The 20147-nt window shown below is 40.8% G+C and overlaps 2 protein-coding genes across 2 annotated transcripts in view; both read left to right on the top strand.

Moving 5' to 3' along the window:
• The window catches only part of kif1aa (kinesin family member 1Aa), a 38653-nt gene extending 29015 nt beyond the window's left edge, over positions 1 to 9638 (top strand). Inside the window, 16 exon segments of the mRNA XM_078285843.1 lie at positions 486 to 594; positions 825 to 891; positions 994 to 1078; positions 1194 to 1299; positions 2593 to 2595; positions 6383 to 6497; positions 6631 to 6764; positions 6851 to 6912; positions 7020 to 7165; positions 7266 to 7454; positions 7934 to 8005; positions 8127 to 8248; positions 8823 to 8966; positions 9076 to 9268; positions 9360 to 9478; positions 9596 to 9638. Coding sequence (XP_078141969.1) covers positions 486 to 594; positions 825 to 891; positions 994 to 1078; positions 1194 to 1299; positions 2593 to 2595; positions 6383 to 6497; positions 6631 to 6764; positions 6851 to 6912; positions 7020 to 7165; positions 7266 to 7454; positions 7934 to 8005; positions 8127 to 8248; positions 8823 to 8966; positions 9076 to 9268; positions 9360 to 9478; positions 9596 to 9638 — 1709 coding nt within the window.
• A 5114-nt stretch (positions 9639 to 14752) lies between these two features.
• scly (selenocysteine lyase) lies at positions 14753 to 19983 on the top strand. Its single transcript, XM_071926254.2, has 13 exons — positions 14753 to 14842; positions 15529 to 15614; positions 15890 to 15999; positions 16317 to 16417; positions 16572 to 16758; positions 16954 to 17081; positions 17519 to 17674; positions 17762 to 17868; positions 18006 to 18042; positions 18807 to 18890; positions 19079 to 19178; positions 19347 to 19422; positions 19515 to 19983. Exons 2-13 carry the CDS (start codon positions 15535 to 15537, stop codon positions 19666 to 19668), a joined length of 1320 nt encoding a protein of 439 aa, XP_071782355.2. The 5' UTR covers positions 14753 to 14842; positions 15529 to 15534; the 3' UTR covers positions 19669 to 19983.
• Positions 19984 to 20147: the final 164 nt, after the last annotated feature.

Here is a 20147-nt window from a genome sequence, read left to right as displayed (position 1 = left end):
GAGCCATACAATATAACCTTATTCCCAGAATGTACTTGGGACCTCTCACAGTCACATTTTCCATTCTCTCCAGTATATTGTCAGTGCTGCTGTACATCAGCATGATACATCACAGATTCAGTGGCATTTCTCTGTCATTTCTGACTGTTGGGGACAGTGGTGAACTTTTACTAATACAAAAGTGAACTGTCAAAGGTTATAAGGAAAAAAAATACTGATTTGAGTATGGAAATGTAGTGGTATTCCCCTTTAAGGGAGGACTGCGGAGTCATTGATAGAAATGCTGATAGAGAGGTCCTCCTTCCACAGGACTGAGTGGTTACTCTTTCTCCCTGCATCACTCTGATTTCCTTTCCTCTTCCCTTTCTCTTTCCTTTGTAGGGTTGGAGCTGTTCTCGGCTCCCCCCTGCTAGCCAGCAGTCTGCTGTCAACTTACCCTCACTCTTTCATCCTGTCTACCCTTCTCTATCTCCTTTTCACCACAGTACCTGCCACCAAGCTGACAGCCTTGACCCGCCCCATGGCAGGGCCCTGCCACTGCAAATATGATCTTATGGTTTTCTTCGAGATCTGTGAGCTGGAGGCCAATGGAGAGTGAGTATCTTATGTCACCCCATAGCCAAGTGAAGTCATCTCTGCATCCTGTGCTTCAGTTCAGTTTGGAATCAATTGGCTGAGCTTTCCATGAAATTGAATATTTTAGAAACAAATATCATGATCCTGCTACATGTTGGGCCAGAGAAATCTCACCATAACCATTCCTAAATTTACTGGCACATGGCCAGATCAATGAAGGCTGAGTTTTTGTCTGCCTGTCTTCTCAGCTACATCCCTGCGGTGGTGGACCACAGAGGAGGGATGCCTTGCCATGGCACATTCCTGCTGCACCAGGTATGTCAGTCACTCTGTGAGCCAACCGGTCGACCAGAAGGACAAATGTTAAATATTTGGTAATGCTCTGAGCATAACCACATCATCTCTTCACCCCTACAGGGCCTCCAGAGAAGAGTCACTGTTACCATCGTACATGAGTCAGGAGGTGACATTGAATGGAAGGAAGTCCGTGAGCTTGTTGTGGGTAAGTTTGGTTTTGAGGCTTTCACAACCCGAAAACCAAACATCGAAGCCAAGAAGGCACGATGGCATTTCACCCTCCATGAGCCTTCCTCACTGAGGTCTTTGTGCTTTCCCAGGACGGCTCCGCAGCACTCCAGAGGCTGATGAGACCATCATTGACCCCAATATTCTCTCTCTCAACATCTTGTCTGCTGGGTATGTCAGGCCCCTGCAAGATGACAGGTATGTACTGGTGTAAACATCTGATGGAAACCCATCGCTTTGTAACGGCGAGATCTTTACAAATGAAGAACACCACCAGGCCAGTGCATCTTTTGAACGTGTTCAACTTGCTTTTGAATTCATATGGTTGCCGGGAATTCAAATCAGAAATGTATAGTGGCCATGGATATGCTTTTTTACTCTAAGCTCTCAGCAGCTTGGCTGAATATGGAAACCACTCTATGGTTATGGTTTTGTTTTAACAACAGTGTCGTCTGAGGACCCCCACTCCAGAATACTACTGCTACTGTTGTTAAAGCGACAGCTCCTGCACTGGAACATGGCACACAGGCAAATGCATGGCACAGTGAACCAGCTGTACGGATCAGAAAAAAAAAGCATGGCACAAGAGGCACAACTTGAATGTTATAACAAACCACAGCAATTTCTTTTGTGTTATTATTTTGGTTTAGGATTTTAACCCCCAAAATTATGAACTTCCACTCCTTTGTCCCTGCAACATTTGCACGAATATAGTTTCATCAGTGTAGATGCAGGAGGTCACACATACAAGAAATCCAGAGTGACCGTCAACAAAACCAATGTGAATTAGAATTCACATTATAACTTTTTTTACTTAAAGTTATCACGTCAATAGTTAAGTTGCTGGCTGTGCGACCCTCCATGGTGTTAATCTGTGCTTTGGATGTTTGATTGTCCTCATCGCACCTCCATGTTGCATCTCACCCTGTGAATCACCTCACCTCTTACCTGTCACCATCTCTCAGCCATGATTAGATCTACTAACCCCAGGAATGACCTGCTGATAGATTTCAAGCACCATGCCACTAACTTTTACCAAGCACCCTCATTTTACTGTATCTTTCTCACCTACAGTATATACAGACCTTCACCTGCACATCAAGAATTGTTAGCACCTCATTATAAAATGAAACATGCATGTCTCTAACTTATACAATGGCTGGTATAAATGCTACTAGTATAAAATGACTAACAAACCTTAAAGTATCCATATTTCTGGTCACTACAATGTCATACATTGGACATACAACATTATGTCATCTCTCTATTGAGGCCCTTGATTAACCACTAAAAAGTCACAATGGATACCAGTTATGACTATGACTGTTTCCCTAGCTCTGACTCACACTTTAACAGTCTCTAGATATATTAGAACCATTAAACTGTAGAAAATAATAGACAAAATGACTGTGACATTATGCATCGCCTGGAAGTGGGGTTTCTGGGCACGTTGTATTTTTGGAGTTTGCAGAGTAGAGTAAAAGCATGGAGCAGGTGGAGCCAGGGTGAAGCTCACAACTGAAGGAAATGGCAGCTCATATTGCCTTCTATGGTCATAAAGCAGAGCCATTTTCATTGCTAAGAACAGGATTATGCACACATGCCCCCTTACACGCCTTAATATTTAAACAAATATCTTCCTACTGACACAATTGTTTAAACAAAAAAGAAAAAAAAAGCAATTGTGACTATAACTTCTTGTAGGAAAAAAAAAAGAATTCTACATAGATGGTCCTACTGACTTATATTGAGGTGGGCAGAGTTTTAAGTTGTTCTGCAGTCAGCCAGTAGAGGGCAATAGAAGAACCGTTTGTCCCAGGACGTCTGCGCTGGCTTCAAAAGCCAATGGCCCCTTAACCAGAACTCCTCTCTTGGCTACTGTCATGTTAAGTAGTTAGGTGTCCTTGCATGGGATATACAGTATCTTGTCATTTCAAAACCACTATTCACTGTGCATTAACACCTAACCTCACTCGCCATTAACATCACCAATATACAGTGGCACCATAACTGTAGAATATTAGCATAATATCAGATGTTTTTACAGTATATTTACACTGAATTAGTGCATTAATGTATAACAGTGTTGCTCTCCTGTTGCTATCAAATGACCAAAATAATTATGTTTCCCAATTATTATGTGGAAGGCTATTATATGTCAACTGTAAGGTCCAGCTGTTTTTCAAAATTTTGCTTATTTACATTATTATTATTTTGTGACCTTCCCCCTTGGCTCATTGCTTGATCACGCTGCTTTCCTGATACCCTGCCCCTCTCCAAAAACCCTAACAACCCCAATCCCTGGATTTACTTACATTTCTAAAGGACCCAAAGGCTGCAGGCAGCACTGTCCAGCGGCCCTGCTGGACCGGCCTTTCTTTGACCATGATGCTGCGCTCTTAGGGCTCACAACCCTTAAATGCTCATCCTGTTATGGCCTCAGTGGCTCAGGGTGGGTTGTTTAGGGCGCAGCACCAGGTCAGGGTGTGGTCCAGTGTGGCCTCTGCTCAGTCTTGCAGAGGCTAACATCAAGGTATATATGGATGCTAACATTTTTCTCCCTCCAGTCCACTAACAGAATGTTGTTTTTTGTTTTTGCAGACAGTTTCTTGATTCGGACATGCCTAGGTATATTATTTTGCCTCTCCTCTCATGCTCTTGAGTTACATAAACGCCTCATCATTTAAAGTTTTTCTATACTCTGTCATTCCTAGTCAACCTCTAGTCACCTAGTGAGTTAGTTCCTTTTCTCCCATTGTGCCATTACTGTCTGTCATCTCATCTCTGCCTCTTTGTTTTCTCCCCCTCATGAAAAGTGGGGGATATGGTTCTGCATGTCCCTTGTTCTCTTGCTGCGCTGGGTGTGTGTTTGAGCTGTTGTCGGGCTGAGGTTGGTGGTGGACAGGGACTGCATGGCTCGCTTTGCTTCATATGGGCTGCCTTTGGCTGTGTCTCTGCTGGAGGTGTCGTGGGGCCAGTATCTCACTTTCTGTTTCCACTTCAGCAATTGCTGCAGGAACTAGCCATAAGGCAGACTCCAGAAATCATAGAATCAATCTTTGGTCACTCTTGCATTCCTCTTTACCATGCTGTACTATCGGCCAGTAGCAGAGAATTTGGGAAATGTTGCCACCATGACAAATAAATGATGTGCCTTTCTCATCTGTCCATCTCTCCTAGTAAATCTTTGATAATTTGCAGATGCTGATTTACTCACAGATACATGGTTCAATGTAAAAGGCAGCAAAGTCATATTGTACATAATTTTACATGAGTCAGAGGGTTGGAACTGAATGCACCAAGTATGAATTGAGGCATGAGTGCTACTTACCATGAGAGGGCAGTAGTGATTCATTATTACAGCACATGTAGTTCACTTAGAGCAGCGGGCAGAGATGCACCTTGTTTGTAGCAAAAGCATTCATAAACCCCTGAAATCTAAATGAAATGAAACTATCAATTCCAGGTTGCAGGTTGTCCTTTTTCCACCTTCCTCTCTCCACTCTATTTGATATTTTCATAGTGTTGGCCTATGCAAGAAACACTGATACTCCCTTCTGATTTCTGTGTCATTGATTTGTATTCTTGGATACAGTTCAGTCAGTGACCTTTCCTCCCAAGAGACAGTCCTTCCCATCACGGCTCCAGAACATTTCTGAGCAACAGGAACACTAGTCATCCACCATTACTCAAGTGCTGTTTGTACGGAACACATCATTTACAGTACCTTCTTTGGCAAGGTGTTTAAGTCCAGCTATTAAAATGTAATCCATGGAACCATTACCTCACCAGTAGCACTTTCCCCAGAATCGCTGCAATGTTGTGAATATTTTTAAATCTTACTTATACCTTAATGATACCCAGCCAAATGGCAGAAACAAACGGCTCCTCACATGTTACGCCAGCAGCATGACTTCAATCCTGGCTTCTATATTTTTAAGGGGGTAGTAAAAAGAAAAGAGAAGCACATGTAAGTGCAGTTCAAAGAGGAAATTGCTTCCTTGTAGTGTGAGCGAACAGGCTTCTACTACTGAGAGAGTAGTGTGTGCGTGTGTGTGTGTACTCATACACGCGTGTGTGTTGTGTATGTGTGTTTGACATATGTGTGTGCAAGTATGCTTTGTAAAGCAATTTGTTGAAAGGGAGAAGCCATCTCCCTGCTGAAGTATCTCCCTTACTGACACAGAGCACCGCTGGGCTCCCATTACTTCAGAGTCAACTCAGTACATTGCTGTTTGCTTCCTTCTGGGTGACACGTTGTTCACTTTCCCACAAGGTCACTTCAGTCCAAGGCCAATGGGCCCAACATCTGAACCTCATGAAGAGCCCATTCAGCCTGTTTTTATGACTTACAGAAACATTAGTTTCCTTTTACAATTCTTGCTTGGATTATCTTTTTCTTTTTTTTTCTTTTTTTTTTTTTAGATTTAAGGCCATACTGGGCTGCGGGCCAGAAGAATAACTGGTTTCAATGTGTGATTATTCACTCAGGGGAAATGGGAAAATCTCGTATGTTAACGTATGAGGTAAATCATAGAGCAGTAACAGATAACAGCATTGAGGAATGGTCATGTGTTGCTATTTGACCTTTTCAATGGTAGAGTAGAATGAGAGATAGCATCGAGTGGATTAGGATCTTCCACAGGATTGCTCAACTGTCTTTTATGGGCAAGATATACTGTCCATGATAGTGTTTACATAAGACATACTGCAGAAAAGATTACATTATGAAAAAGCAGTTTAAAGGAAAACACGCCATCCCAGCCACACAGCTCACAACCACAACATTCTTCCTGACTCTCACTTTTTATTGTTTTGCTGATTTCTTCTTTCTCACAGCATTTCCTTGGGAGTTGATCATAGGTATTTCACAGCCCTGTCCCTCATTTTGTCTGTCAGTCTCTCATCCCCCTCCTTCTGTTCAGTACTAATAGTCATCTTCGCTCTTCTTGCTTTTCTGTGGTGTTTTATATAAAGCAGAACATCAACTCAAGCGTCCTGTTGCATGCAAATAATTTCATTATCACTTTTGTCGAATACCCACCACAAGGTGCACATACTGTATTGTACATTTCCTACAGTAAATTGATTATAAAAACGTATTTCCAAATCATGGCATTATGTTTTCAGTGTATATAATCAAACTATATTTCTGTATGTAAAGTATTGGCCGGATTTACACTGAGTTGTATGTAACAGTTGTGGTTAGATTGAGGGTCTTTAGCATGAGGTTTAATAGCTAATTTATTTTCTTGGCCTCCTCTTCCATTGACCACTTCAGGATCTTCTACCGCTTTGAGGCAGCCTGGGACAGCTCCATGCACAACTCCCTGCTGCTAAACCGAGTCACCCCATATGGGGAGAAGATCTACATGACGCTCTCAGCCTACTTGGAGGTACAGTGCCTGCGTTCGTGGGAAGCAGAGCTGAGCCCCTTAGGCCTTAAATAGCTCTTGCGGTATCAGAGGTGATGTGTGAAGCACTGTGGAGGGATGATGTTGAAAATCCCTCCTGCTTTATCAATTGCAGATGGAGAACTGCACCCAGCCCACAGTCATAACCAAAGATATCTGCATGGTATTTTACTCCCGGGACACCAAGCTCCCTGCCTCCCGCTCTATCCGCAACCTTTTTGGCACGGGAAGCTTGAGAGCAGCCGAGGGGTGAGTTTAAAATTGCAAACTAGGGAAACATTATCATAAAACACATGCATCCTCTCTATTGTTATGGGGCTCTGTTCTCTTTCTAGAAACCGTGTCACTGGAGTGTATGAGGTCAGCCTGTGTCACCTGGCAGATGCAGGAAGCCCAGGTAAGAGTCAGAACAGAGTCACCACTTTGCATTTCCACCATTTAGGTACGCACCTCTCGCTCTCTGTTGCTCTCTGAGATACTGATCCTCCGCCTGTCCCACCACAGGTATGCAGAGGAGACGCAGGCGGGTGCTGGACACCTCAGTGGCCTACGTCCGTGGGGAGGAGAACCTGGCTGGGTGGAGGCCCCGCAGTGACAGCCTCATTCTGGACCACCAGTGGGAGCTGGAGAAACTCAGCCTTCTTCAAGATGTAAGTTACTTATCTTTCACAGCACCACATACAGTAACACTCGTAGCCTGATGCTACTGTCTATTGTCAATGGTTGTGATATTTTCCCTGATTCTCTCAGGTGGAGAAGACCAGACATTACCTCCTGTTGAGGGAGAAACTGGAGTCCACCCTGCTTATGGGCCAGGAGTCGCTGCTGTCCTGTGTGACTGAGGAGCTGAGTGACTCCCCTCAGCCCTCTGAGGTCAACCCCGACCCCAGTCCCAGCTCCGACATCCCCACTGAGAGGCAGAGGGAGTTAGCTGCCAAGGTCAGCCGCCACTACTTACTGAATAATGAGTTTCAGTTTTGAAATATGTTACTCTAATGCACTCACTAGTGTATTTTATAGCCAGAAACAAGAGAGATGAGTTTGTTCTGCCCTCTGATCTGTGATGTCACATCAAGTGGATGTTAAAGTTGTACTTTGCACACATTCAGAAAGTCTCCTATTCATAGTACTCCCATGATGTCACATGTATTTCCTACCAATATCGTGCTTTACCATATACACAGCTCATTGGCAATGGCTGTCATTTGATTATAATAACCTGTTAATTTATTACGATCACCTGTTATTTTCCTACCAAGATGGCCGTGTGGTGATGTAATAGAATACTATGAATTCATTATCATTGGAGCAGCTCAAGTCTACACATTGTCCTGATATCACAGATCAGATTGTTGTTCTCTGATTTCTAACTTTGGAACAGACATCTAAAGCTCTGCCTGTCCTTTTTACACTCACAGTGTTTGCGGCTGCTCACTCATTCCTTCAACAGAGAGTACAACCATGTGTGTGTCAGTGCCAGTGAGAGCAAGGTAGTGCTTGGCATGCTTAAATTTACATATGAAAAAACTGCGATAAGTGTCTGCTGATTGCTTTCTCTAGCTTTTACACAAAGTCTGAGCCTGTGTGTGTGTGTGTGTGTGTGTGTTACAGCTCTCAGAGATGTCTGTCACAATGCTGAGGGACTCCACCTCAACCTCTGCCCTCAACACAATGACACCCTCCTCAACATGCCCTTCCTTGGTTGAGGGTTACTATGGCAATGCTGATCTCAGGTCAGTCCTGAGACATACCTGTACGTTTGATGTCATGTAATAATTGCCATCATTTGTATGTCCCTCCACCTACATGGCATGCAGGTGTGCAGTGTGTGTAGACACATTCTTGTGAACACAATAACTCAAGATTAACACATGATAGAAACTTCATACTTACACCGCAGGTTCCTTCTACAGAGTAGATGATCTAACTAGATTCTCTAGTTCTTGAAACTAGTATAACTCTTTAATGCTTAAGGATACAGAGTTTATATTAATTGTAACCACGTGTTATGTGATGACAAGTATGTTGACATAGAAAATTGCTAATGAATGCATTAATTAGCTTCATTAATGACCTAACCTGTTCGTAACTGGTTATGTTTAATACATTATTTTGATTATGGCAGGACATTTGGCACCTCAAGTGCTTGTTGCTACAATATACTGTATAATAGCCTTCATTATGTGAGGTATCAGGATTAGCCAAATGATGACTAAAACAGACTTCATGTTTGTTACTTTAAATAAAATGTATGGATTAAGTAGTGAGATGACATGAAAAGAAACTTTTTTTCTTTTTGTACCGCAGACCCCCTACGCCTCGCTCTCGTGCTGTCAGCCCCAATCCTGACTCCCAGCAGGATGGAGAGGCCAAGAAGTCACCCAATGGAGCCCCTGAACCCAAGCCTCGGGTCCGCAAATTTGTTCCTGACATCCAGGAGATCCGAGTCAGGTGAGCAGCTCTGCACATGAAAAAAAGTAATCACTGTAAACCTGTAAAATGTGGTGACATGTTTTTTCTTGGTCTCATCTGTGGTGATATTCCACCTCTGTTTTGGCAGCCCCATTGTGTCAAAGAAGGGCTACTTGCATTTCTTGGAGCCACACACCAACGGATGGGTGAAGCGCTATGTGGTGGTGCGCCGGCCATACGTCTACATCTACAACACAGAGAGAGACACTGTGGAGCGGGCTATCCTCAACCTCTCCTCGGCCCAGGTGGAGTACAGTGAGGACCAGCAGGCCATGCTGAAGGTTAGTGATTTACTCCCCAAAATACTCTTCTTATCGGTCAAAACGTCTGGTATCCCATAATAAACCTCTAATTTTCTGGCTTTCTCAATAGACCCCGAACACGTTTGCTGTGTGCACAGAGCATCGTGGAATATTGCTCCAGGCCAACAGTGACAAAGAGATGCATGATTGGCTGTATGCGTTTAACCCTCTCCTTGCTGGAACTATCAGGTAAAATACCAACTTATCCATGACGCAATACATCGTCTTCCTTAGGTAAAAATAAGGAACTCATAACGGGAAAATGTTTTGTTGTTGCACGAATGATTTTCCTTTTCTGTCTCTCAGGTCAAAGCTGTCTAGAAGAAGAGCTGGACAGATGAGGATGTGAAACAAGACTCTGAACAAATCTCATAAGAGAAAGTTGAACACAAAGACTAACCTGTATATAGATCCCTGTCCTTATACCTTCCCCTGTGCTGAGCCCCCTCCCCACCACCACTGTCACCACCGACCATCCTTTCCCTGTACATTCTCAGTTTATCACTAGTGTTCTCAAGACCCAAAGCCCCCATTTTGTGTCAGGCCTTTGCTGCGGTGTGAGTCTCATAGTCTGAAGAACCTCTTCAAAAGTTGTCACTGTACTGTACTGGAATTTACTCATAGCTGGGGGAATGAAGAAAATGGAAGAAGTAGCAACAGTTTCTTATTTCAGATTACATATGTATGGTAACGTAGTTGTTGTCAGTGACACATTGAGCCTTACACATTTACTCCTTAAAAAAGCAGTGACGGTTATCATTAACTAAAGCTGCCATGTCAGTGAGGATCACATTATTACATTTGCATCTCAGCTGTCAAGTAAATAGACAAAAGTGCAGATTCTTCTCTATTAACTCTACAACTATATACAATGTTTAAACTGGTTTGCATACAAAGTAAAACTAGAATATACATAGTTGCTGAAAGAAAAAAAGAATGGCAGTTGAGTGTATCTCTTTAGAACATTTCTCTTTTTCCTTGTGGTTCAGCCATGGAGCTGAATAGTTCTTCATGAATTCTGACACTGTATAATCTGCCTTTTATCCCTAAAACTTCTCAGAAATTTTAGCACACACAGCCTGGCAAGAGAAAGGGAATGGCACTCATAAAAAAAAATACATGTTCCTCTGGTGTTTTGATAAGTCCATGTTGTTTTAGCTACTTGTAGGAGCTTTGAGGGTATCTATGGTCACACATTTAATAATCAAATATCATCACATTAATCCCAAATTTAATCTCATTCTCTACCTGAATTTTATTTGTATTAAAATGTGAAATATTTAGATATTTAACAGCTTTATTATTTATTTCTGCATGTATTTATTTACAAAGACATTTATATTTCTAAAGTAGTAGTACAGTGCAATTTCTGCACACTGCACTTTCTAATATGAGTTCCTTAAATGTTTTGATAACATAACCTTGTCCCCATGCAGTTATTGCTATTTAAACAATTTAATAACATGATATCCATTGGCCAGTTTCTTTGTGCTGAAGATTACTTGAATTATACTATCCCTTTTAAGATTAGGATAGTCATACCTGACCTTCGACCCAACTCCCATACATTATATCTGACAAGGTAAATAAATTGTTAGGTAGAGAATATTGGTTAAGGTGGTCTGTGCATCAGCAGCTGCACAGAGCTTCCTTGTAGAGCGAGCAGAAGTATGTAAACTGTTCTTTGTAAGACAGAATAAGAAACTGGTTTTCTGAATGATATGTATATTGACTAAATGTAGTGCCTCTCTTTTCAACCATACTGTACAGTATGTCTCTGCACCAGTTGCTTTGAATCTACATCCTTCATGCTGCTATAACTTTGTTGTCTGCGAATCATATCATTGAAATTGCTGTCCTGCTTTTCATCATTATCATCATCATCATCATCTACTAACATATTCAGACAAATATGCAAAGGTTTAATTTATGTTAATGTTACATTCCTAGTATGACAATGAGTTGTCATATAATGTGGAATTTTCATAACATAGAGTAAACGTCATGTTTATACATACAAAACCATACTGATATTTCATGATTATCATGTCAGCCTTAGAAGTGTATGGCTATATTTGTCAAACAAATGAATATGCTTTCAAAGGAAAAATCAACCCGGTTGGCAAGGTGCAAGCTGCAAAGACTATAATCATGTCATAGCTGAGTTTTGGGTTGTTGTTTTTTTTTTGTTTTTTTTTACCTCTTGAGCCCATCTTTAGTCCAAATTGCTACAGAGCATTCATGCACAATGGGATATTTTTCTGACCCAAGAAAATGACAATTTGAATCTGAAACTGAATCTGGTCACAAAATGACCACAAAGATAGTTTGTGAGTTGGTTTTGGAGTTGGATTGATGAGCATGCCTTAGGTCAGCCAGCCTAGAGAGCATGCTCCATGTTAGCAGTAATGACATTGTACTTACAGTATGGAAGCACTACTGAATCTCACAAATCAAAACAACCGTACTAGAACAATATCTGAAAGTGTGCATGGTTAAGCTCTATTACTCAAGACGGCAAATGCACAGTGAATCCAAATGTGGAATTGTTTGAATTGGCTACAGCACTTCAAAATGTTGTTAATTATGCTGCTGATATAATCCATACAGTACATTACACTACAAAAACCATATCTCCTGAGATTAGAAAGTATTCTCTGTGTGTTGCTATACTTTGTGGGCATCTAATGAAGAGATCCAAGTTTTTAATTGATTTTACAGCCCTCCAGGTATTGTAAAACTGTTAGGAGTTGTGGTTAATCAAAGAGCAAAATGTGTGTTAATATCTTTCTTTTGTTGTGCACTTATTAGAGTCCAGCTGATCAATATTACGCTTAAAGTCTATCACAGAGATTCATAGCAGAGGTTGCAGTTGTATTCTATCCAGCTACATCATCATCATCATTGAGGGAAAGCCCTGCTGTACTGTACACTACACTGTGTCAAACACTGTCTGATTTCCTTTAACACCCAATATCATAGAATAGCACCACATGTGGGCCCCAGATTGCTCCAAAACAAGTTTATTTTAAATTGAGCCTTACCTTGACCTTTATATCGAGAGTTTTCTTATTTTTATTCTGATGGATTGGGCCTTGTAATGTGTGTCACATTTGACTAAATCAGCCAACCAAAGTTTTGTTGGTGCAACACAGAAGTTTCACACTGAATGTAAATTAATATTTAAATTAATGACTCTACTGGGGTGGTTGTGTTGCCCTATCTACTGGTGTCACTGTCCGGTTCCTTATTGATTGTAGGTAGGCTATTACCATGGAACCATATGGTGGATGTGGGACATACCTGTATTAATCCATCCAATGTGTCAGGAGGAGTTTGGTTCATTATGGCCCAATTAGGCATTGCATCTTATATACAGTGATGCTGTAGATTATGTTACTGTCACACACTGTCACTCTTCTTTCAATATGACATAATGCCTTCACAAAACATTTTTTTTTTATCTATCCCCATTTAATGAACATCATTTAAATTTTTGTGCTTCCACACCTAATCAGAATTTATTCTTTTTCTCGCACCATCAAATCGCACCAGTACATTTCTATTTTTTCTTCATATTATTTTGCATTGTATATAAACCTGATTGCTGTGAACAGTGTATTATAAAGTTGTACCCATTTACGAAATCTTAAATGGGCAGTAGTTCAGTCAGTGTCTCTATTTGAGTGTTGGAGTTTAGCGTCAAATGTTTGTGTACACTAAACACATTGTCATATATTAAATAAACATGGAAATTATGCAGCACAAACTGATGTACTAGTCCTATTTATAGAGTCTACTGCATGCAACCAAATGCTTCCTTTCATACTGTACATTTTGTGCTTGGTGCCCTTGCCTTCATAATACTACATTTTATAGAACCTCCTCATTATGACCCCTACAACAACTAAACCAATGATTGGCCATAAATTAACACATCAATTAATATTTGGTCCTGAGAATCAAATTTGGCTTAGGGGACAATTCTTCATGCAATGCCTGAGAGACCAGGTGAAACTGGAACACATGGTTTGGCTCTCTGGTAATCATCATAAAAACCACAGCAGTAAGGCTAAATGAATGTGAGTCATAGAGCCACTTGGTAGTCAACGCACATCATCATCATCATGGTTTAACTTGTGCTAAACGAGGATGAAGAGGATGAACTCAGTTGACATTTGTTGAAGCCAAATTTCACAGACAGATCTCTCGTGAAAGGGTCTCATCAAAGGACTGAAAAGGATAAAAATAAAAGTTTTTAACATTTTATCTTTATGCTCAATTTATCCCTACCCTGGAGTGGTTTGAGCCTAAGCACCAATGTTGTGTCTTACCTCTGAACTGTATTAGCAGTTACATCAGAAAATAATTTCATTTTCACGGATGCCCAACAATCTCAAGCATACATCACAATTATGATTTGAAATAGCCTCAATACATTTATTTTGCTGTAGTAGCATAAAATGTAAAAAGTGGCTCAGACAAATATTTCCCATTCTCCCCTGTCCTTTAACATTAATTTGTATCAATTGTGAGAAAGCACATTTTGGTAGGCTATTTATTAAACTGAATAAACATTCACTGCATATTTCTTGCAGTGTCCAACAATTGCAGATAGGTGTGAGTGTGTTTGTGTATAGTATGGTATATGATGTAGTATATGATGTCTATGTAGTATGTATATGATGTATATGTAGTATGCTGTAGTAGGTACATGACATGCATATGATGGGCTTTATTTATATAAAGGGCTATATAAATAAACATGACTAGACTACACTAGAGAATTCTGGAGAAGAATAAATACATTTTCATCTTCCTTCGTGATGCAACAATAAAGCATTGAACCAAAGCTTCCTGGTTGTAACCGTGGTAGCAGTATCTGGAGTTGCCATGTCCGGCTATTACACGCGTCTTTGGAATTGTTTATCATGCTTCTATTTCTAAGTCTCATGAATATGATGGAGTTACAAGTTCGGGGCTTCTTTCCAAAATATTCTTGCTTTTAAGCTTGTTTGTGTTTGGCTGCCAAATACATAACAATGCGACAAAAAAATAATAGCTGTCAATAATTTCCATCTGCTGCAGTATCCTCAATGTAACACCATTAACACAATTACCTTAAGGCTCTTCGGCATGACAAAAATCCTGATTTTTGAGGGACATTCTTAAATTTTGACTATTGTCCTGCTGCTGCATCCCTCAGGAGGTGGACTGTTTTCATCAGTCACAATCAGAAATGTGCACCCAGGGACTTCAGTCTACCTAAGTAACGAAAGGACTACATAAAATATACGCTTTATTATGCCTGTGAAGTGTTTTGTCCATGCCTTAGGACGATAAAGAGAGAAAAGCAGCTTCTTTGATTTCCACGTATGTAAGTGGTACAGTCGCTTGTTTTGGGGCTTCTTATAACAGCTTAAATTGCATATTTCCCTTTGCGATATTTGGCAACCCTGTGGAGTCGCGCATCATCCAGTCTTAACAACTGGCTAGCTGATGATTGACACAGATAACTAATCTATTCAGAGCACCTTCACATCACTTTACAAGGTCAGAGTCGTCCTACAGTAATAAAGCTAAGAAATCCAGCCTGCCATCTCAGAACTGAGAGGAAAAATATTTGACTGAAGCTTAATGTTGAAAGCAGATTAACGTCGACTCTAATCTTGCTAGCTAGTGTCAGTTAGCAATACTAGCTAAAGTTAACAGGTCGCTAGCTAAATACTAAGCTCGGTCAGGTAGGCAGTGTCAGGGATGAGTCCGGTGGTCCTTAATGTTACAGCTGCGGGTTAGTTAAAGGTCCCCAATGTGCCTTGATCAATTAAAACGCATGAATGAACCGCGGAGCATGGCCAGGACTAGGAAGCTTAGCTAACATGATAGCTGAGTAAACACCTAACGTTACCTGTCATGCTGCTGACAGGCGTGACGTGACTTGACAGTAGAGAGTTTGGCCAAGTTTTTGTTAGTAAGTGTTGGCTAGAAATGTGTAATATCGTCTTCTGTAACACAATTGTAACGAGAATCACAAATTATTTAGCGATGGCCATGAAGGGAATTGTGGAGCAAACATAACTGACACTAGAAATTGCAATTGATTGCATTGCTTGATGTGGCGTGCAGTCACTGAATTAAACAATGGTCTGTGTATAAGCTTCAAATGAACTCTAGTTGTCCAACCAGCTTATAAAATAAATGTTTTACACAAAGTTGACAAAGTGTCTTATTTCTCCTAGGTTATTATGGCTGATCAACCTGATGTAAAGGGACACACATTTGTTGGCCATACCTTGTGTCATCATGCAGAGATTCATCTGGACAGGTAGGGAGTTTTGATTGGATTGGTAATTTGTTGGTATCAGCAGTTAGAGCATCACCTTAGAATCAAACTCACCTTCTTTCACCAAGTACAAAGCATGGAAAATGAGCTTGATTTTATGATTTACATGCTCTTCACAGTACACATTATTGTTTTAGTTTGAGTCTTTTTTAGTTGGTGATTAAGTGGAGACTCCACCACACAGGCTGTTATCAGTTTCATTGTATGTTTATAGCAGATAGGCTATGTTTCTGTCCACTGAACATTTTATAATACAGGATCTACATGGACTACAATGCCACCACCCCTCTGGAGCCAGAAGTGATTCAGGCGATTTCTGAAGCCCTACAGGAAGCGTGGGGAAACCCTAGTAGCAGCTATACACCAGGTGAAGGTTACATCCTGCCTCAAAATGCCACTGAATTGACACTTTACTTGAAATAGGAAATGCAGAGTGAGTTATGTAACAGGATATGTAATGTAATTTCTTTATTTTTAGTAGGGTTATACATTACTGTTTCCAATATACAGTATTATCCTGTTACTGTATGGTGATGAGTGAAATGTTTTTTCCCACACCTTTTCAGTACCCAGCCACCATGTATCTATGTGTGCAAACAGTACTTGACAGCTAATGTGTAGTGTAATAACATGTAATATTTTGCTATACTTTTTCTTTCCCTGTATGAAACATGTTATTTCTAGGTGCCAATGCCAAAGCAATCATTAATCAGTCCAGAGAGAATGTGGCGAGAATGGTTGGAGGCAAAGCAGAGGACATCATTTTCACCTCAGGTGGAACAGAGGTAAGCATCAATGAAGGTACACTATTGTGCACTAGTTTTGCAAAGCCACAACAGTCTTGTGTGATGACTAAACCTTTATAATCATAATAAATAGTATCATGAAAACACCAGTGTTTAGAGTTGAGAGGTCTTTAACACACTAACCTTCTTTCAGGCCAATAACCTGGTGTTCCACACTGCTGTGGAGCACTTCAGGAGAAGCTGCAGGGCTACAGAACAGGGTGAAGGGAAGAGGAATTACCAGAATGGAAGCGCTGGCCTTCCTCACATCATCATCTCTAATGTGGAACATGACTCAGTCAAACTAACAGCTGAACACCTACAGAGAGATGGCAAGGCAGGTGAGAGAACCTGCTACACACCCAGATTTTTAATAACATGAATCCTAAGAGCATAACATCTTGCTTTATGTAGTATTTTTTTGGCAGTTTTCTCTTTCACAACCAACTGAAATAGACTTTTTTTAGTTTTCACTCTTTCTTGACTTGTTTGTGTATTGAGTGTTGTCTCAGTGACCAGCTATGTTTTTGTCACAGATGTGACACTTGTGCCTGTTTCCAAGGTGACAGCCCGTGTGGAGGTGGACGACATCATTGCCGCGGTGCGTCCCACCACTTGTCTCATCTCCATCATGCTCGCCAACAATGAGACAGGAGTCCTTATGGTGAGAAGAGACAGAGGCTTGGACAGCTGAAGGGCGTTTTCTTGTCCACCTCTTCCTGCATCTTTTACACAATTCCTCTTGACTTGAGCCCCTTGAATTTGAGATTTGTTCACAAGTGGACTAAATCTCAAAATAGTGAGTCCACTTCAGCTTTCAGAGTTAGTCTCAATGTAACATATCAAACTTTTAAGTTCTAAGATTTCATCTAGGTGCAGAAGTTGAGGGTAATACAGAGGAGCTTTAGTGAGAGTTTTCTTGAATGAAAAAAGTTAAATTAATTAATCAATTCATGTTGGAAGGAGGAATTTGTTTCTGATGAATCAAGATGTCATCAGTTATGTTCTTGTCAACTCCTTGCAGCAATTAAAAAAAATCTCAATTTCTGTGTAGCTCCGTTTAACGACCCCCAGTTTGTTGAAATGCCTTCCTCTTTTTAGCCGGTCCAAGAGATCTGCCAGAGAATAAAATCTCTTAACAAGCAGGATCAGCAACCCAGAATCCTCCTCCACACGGACGCTGCGCAGGCTTTGGGGAAAATCCGAGTCGATGCCTGTGACCTGGGAGTGGATTACCTAACCATTGTAGGACACAAGGTCTGTGTTTTGTTGTATAAAAAAACATGATTTGCCATTTTGAAAAATAACAAAAATAGTTATTGAAGGTTTTTGTTACATTTCTAGTTCTACGCTCCCCGGATTGGTGCTTTGTATGTGAACGGTCCTGGGACAAAAACGCCGTTGTATCCAATGCTATTTGGAGGAGGACAGGAGAGGAACTTCAGACCAGGGTAACGTTCTATTAATGTTCTCACCTGAATAATCATCAATCAACTACCAAACATGCATGTAACGATTACTGAAATCAGAAAGAGCTGCAGATTTAAATATAAGGGTCTCATTTCTTCTTCTTTTTTGAATATTACAGTACTGAGAACACACCAATGATTGCTGGTCTGGGAAAGGTAGATCTCCTGTACTCCTATACTTGTTATTGGGATTGTTAATGGAAATATTTTCAGAAGTAGTTTAAAAAAAATCAAAACGGATGATTTCTAATATTTATTTGCTGGTTACACTGAATGATGTTTCACTTCAACCATACCTGATGGTGCCCTGTTGGAAGACCACTGGCAAGTTCAGTCAAAATGATCAGTTATATTCACACTAATACAATCAACCCTACTTACGAAAAGCGAGCTATATCTGCTGCAGATTGATTTTAAATTCATAAATTCAAATGATTTTGGATGTGGACGTTCCAACGAGTTAGACACATGAATGCTTTCAACTTTCAAAAGCAGTGAAATAAAGTTCTTTCTTTTGCTTCTTCTGCCATGACATATACATGCAAAAATTGGTTTCCCCTAAAAAAATGTGTTTCTCCTTGATTTTTGGAAGTCTATAAAATGATTTCTGCTCGGCCGTTTTTCCTGCCTAATTGGAACAGCCAACCACACAACAAACGTTGACCATGATGTTTGCAGTGTTGACAGCAGCAAGCAAGGCAGTTGTGCTGGATGTGGTGGTGACATCAACCCCCCAACATGGCTGCCAGGGGGTTCTAGAATACCTCTGTTGACCTTAAACTCCTTTAGCCCTCACTAAAAGAGTTAAAAGACATTGTTAAATACAATTGATATTGATTTTGTAAAGTATTTCATTTAGACACCAAAACTGTCATTTCGTTGCTGCTTTTGCAGTTACTGATTTATTATGTGTGTGATAGGCTGCAGAGCTTGTGACCTCCAATTTGTCGGATTATGAGCGTCATATGCTAAGTACCAGACTTTACTTGGAAGAACGACTAAGGGTAAGTCAGTTTCCATTTCTAGGAAGAATTAATTTAAAAGAAAATTCTAACAATGATATCTATTTACAGTATGATTATGGTTCATATGCCTTATTGTTTCTCTAAATTAGAAATGATTACCTGAGATTATCTTGTTGCTTACATGTCATACATTTAGCAGATTAACATCAGTATGTTTGCATTTTCAGGCTGTTTTTGGGGAGAAGATCCGCTTCAACAGCCATTTCCCTGGCTCTGACATCCTTCCCAACACATGCAACGTCTCCATTCTGGGCCCAAGATTACAAGGTGATGTCACGACTCCCTTCCTTCTCTTTGCTTTGTCTGTTGTGGCCTGCCGCTGCGGACAGTGTCCTCTAACCCTACACCTATGCTTGTCAGAGGCAGGTCATGACCTGCACGCCGCTATTTGTAAACAACAAAGGCTTTGAATGATTAATCTCTCTCCTGCTTCAGGGCGGAAGGTATTGTCCAACTGTACGAGGTTGTTGGCCAGCGTGGGCGCCGCCTGCCACTCAGACAGTGGAGACAGGTAGAGAGTCTCACTCGTTGTGCCTTTATCAAGACCCAGAATTTCTCAGTGAATAAGTTACATGACTTCTCTGCACTGTGTCTGTCCATCAGGCCGTCCCATATCCTTCTGAGCTGTGGCGTTCCCTCCGAGGTGGCAGCCAATGCGTTGCGGTTGAGTGTGGGTAGAAGTACGTCAAAAGCAGACGTGGATACAGTGGTGGAGGACCTGAGAGGCACTGTACAGCTGCTGGAAGAAATGGACTGATGGCCTTCATGTAGGCTACATAAACCGCACTTACGGGTCAAATATGGATGGAGAGAATTAAGAGTGCATCATCTGTGTTTATTGTACATTAATTCATCATGTAAAATGGTTTAAAATGTTTAATATAAATGAGGGAAAAAAGTTGAAGTGACTTGAGGAGTGATGTTATGCAGGGATGGATTGCTTTCATCTGCTGAAAGACCATCATCAGCTTCCATCACAGCGTCATGCGAGCAGCTAATCAGCTAATCGTCTCTTCTGGAGCCGGGGAGACATGTAGGGGTGTTATTGAAATAAAATATTTACGTACACTTTAAACAATTTTCTCACTTTCTGTATCCTTTACACACCTGACCTAATCAGCAGTCCGATTATAATCTGCTGATTAGAATCTCGCAAATTTAACAGTTGTGTTTATTTACTCCCCCGCGGAGCTTGAGATTAATTTTTAAAATAGTTGTAAAAAATAACACTCATTG

This window comes from Centroberyx gerrardi, chromosome 9 (genome assembly GCF_048128805.1).
Source record: "Centroberyx gerrardi isolate f3 chromosome 9, fCenGer3.hap1.cur.20231027, whole genome shotgun sequence".
Classification (NCBI taxonomy): domain Eukaryota; kingdom Metazoa; phylum Chordata; class Actinopteri; order Beryciformes; family Berycidae; genus Centroberyx; species Centroberyx gerrardi.
Note: the sequence above shows the minus strand (reverse complement) of the source record. Positions and strands in the feature narration are given on the sequence as shown.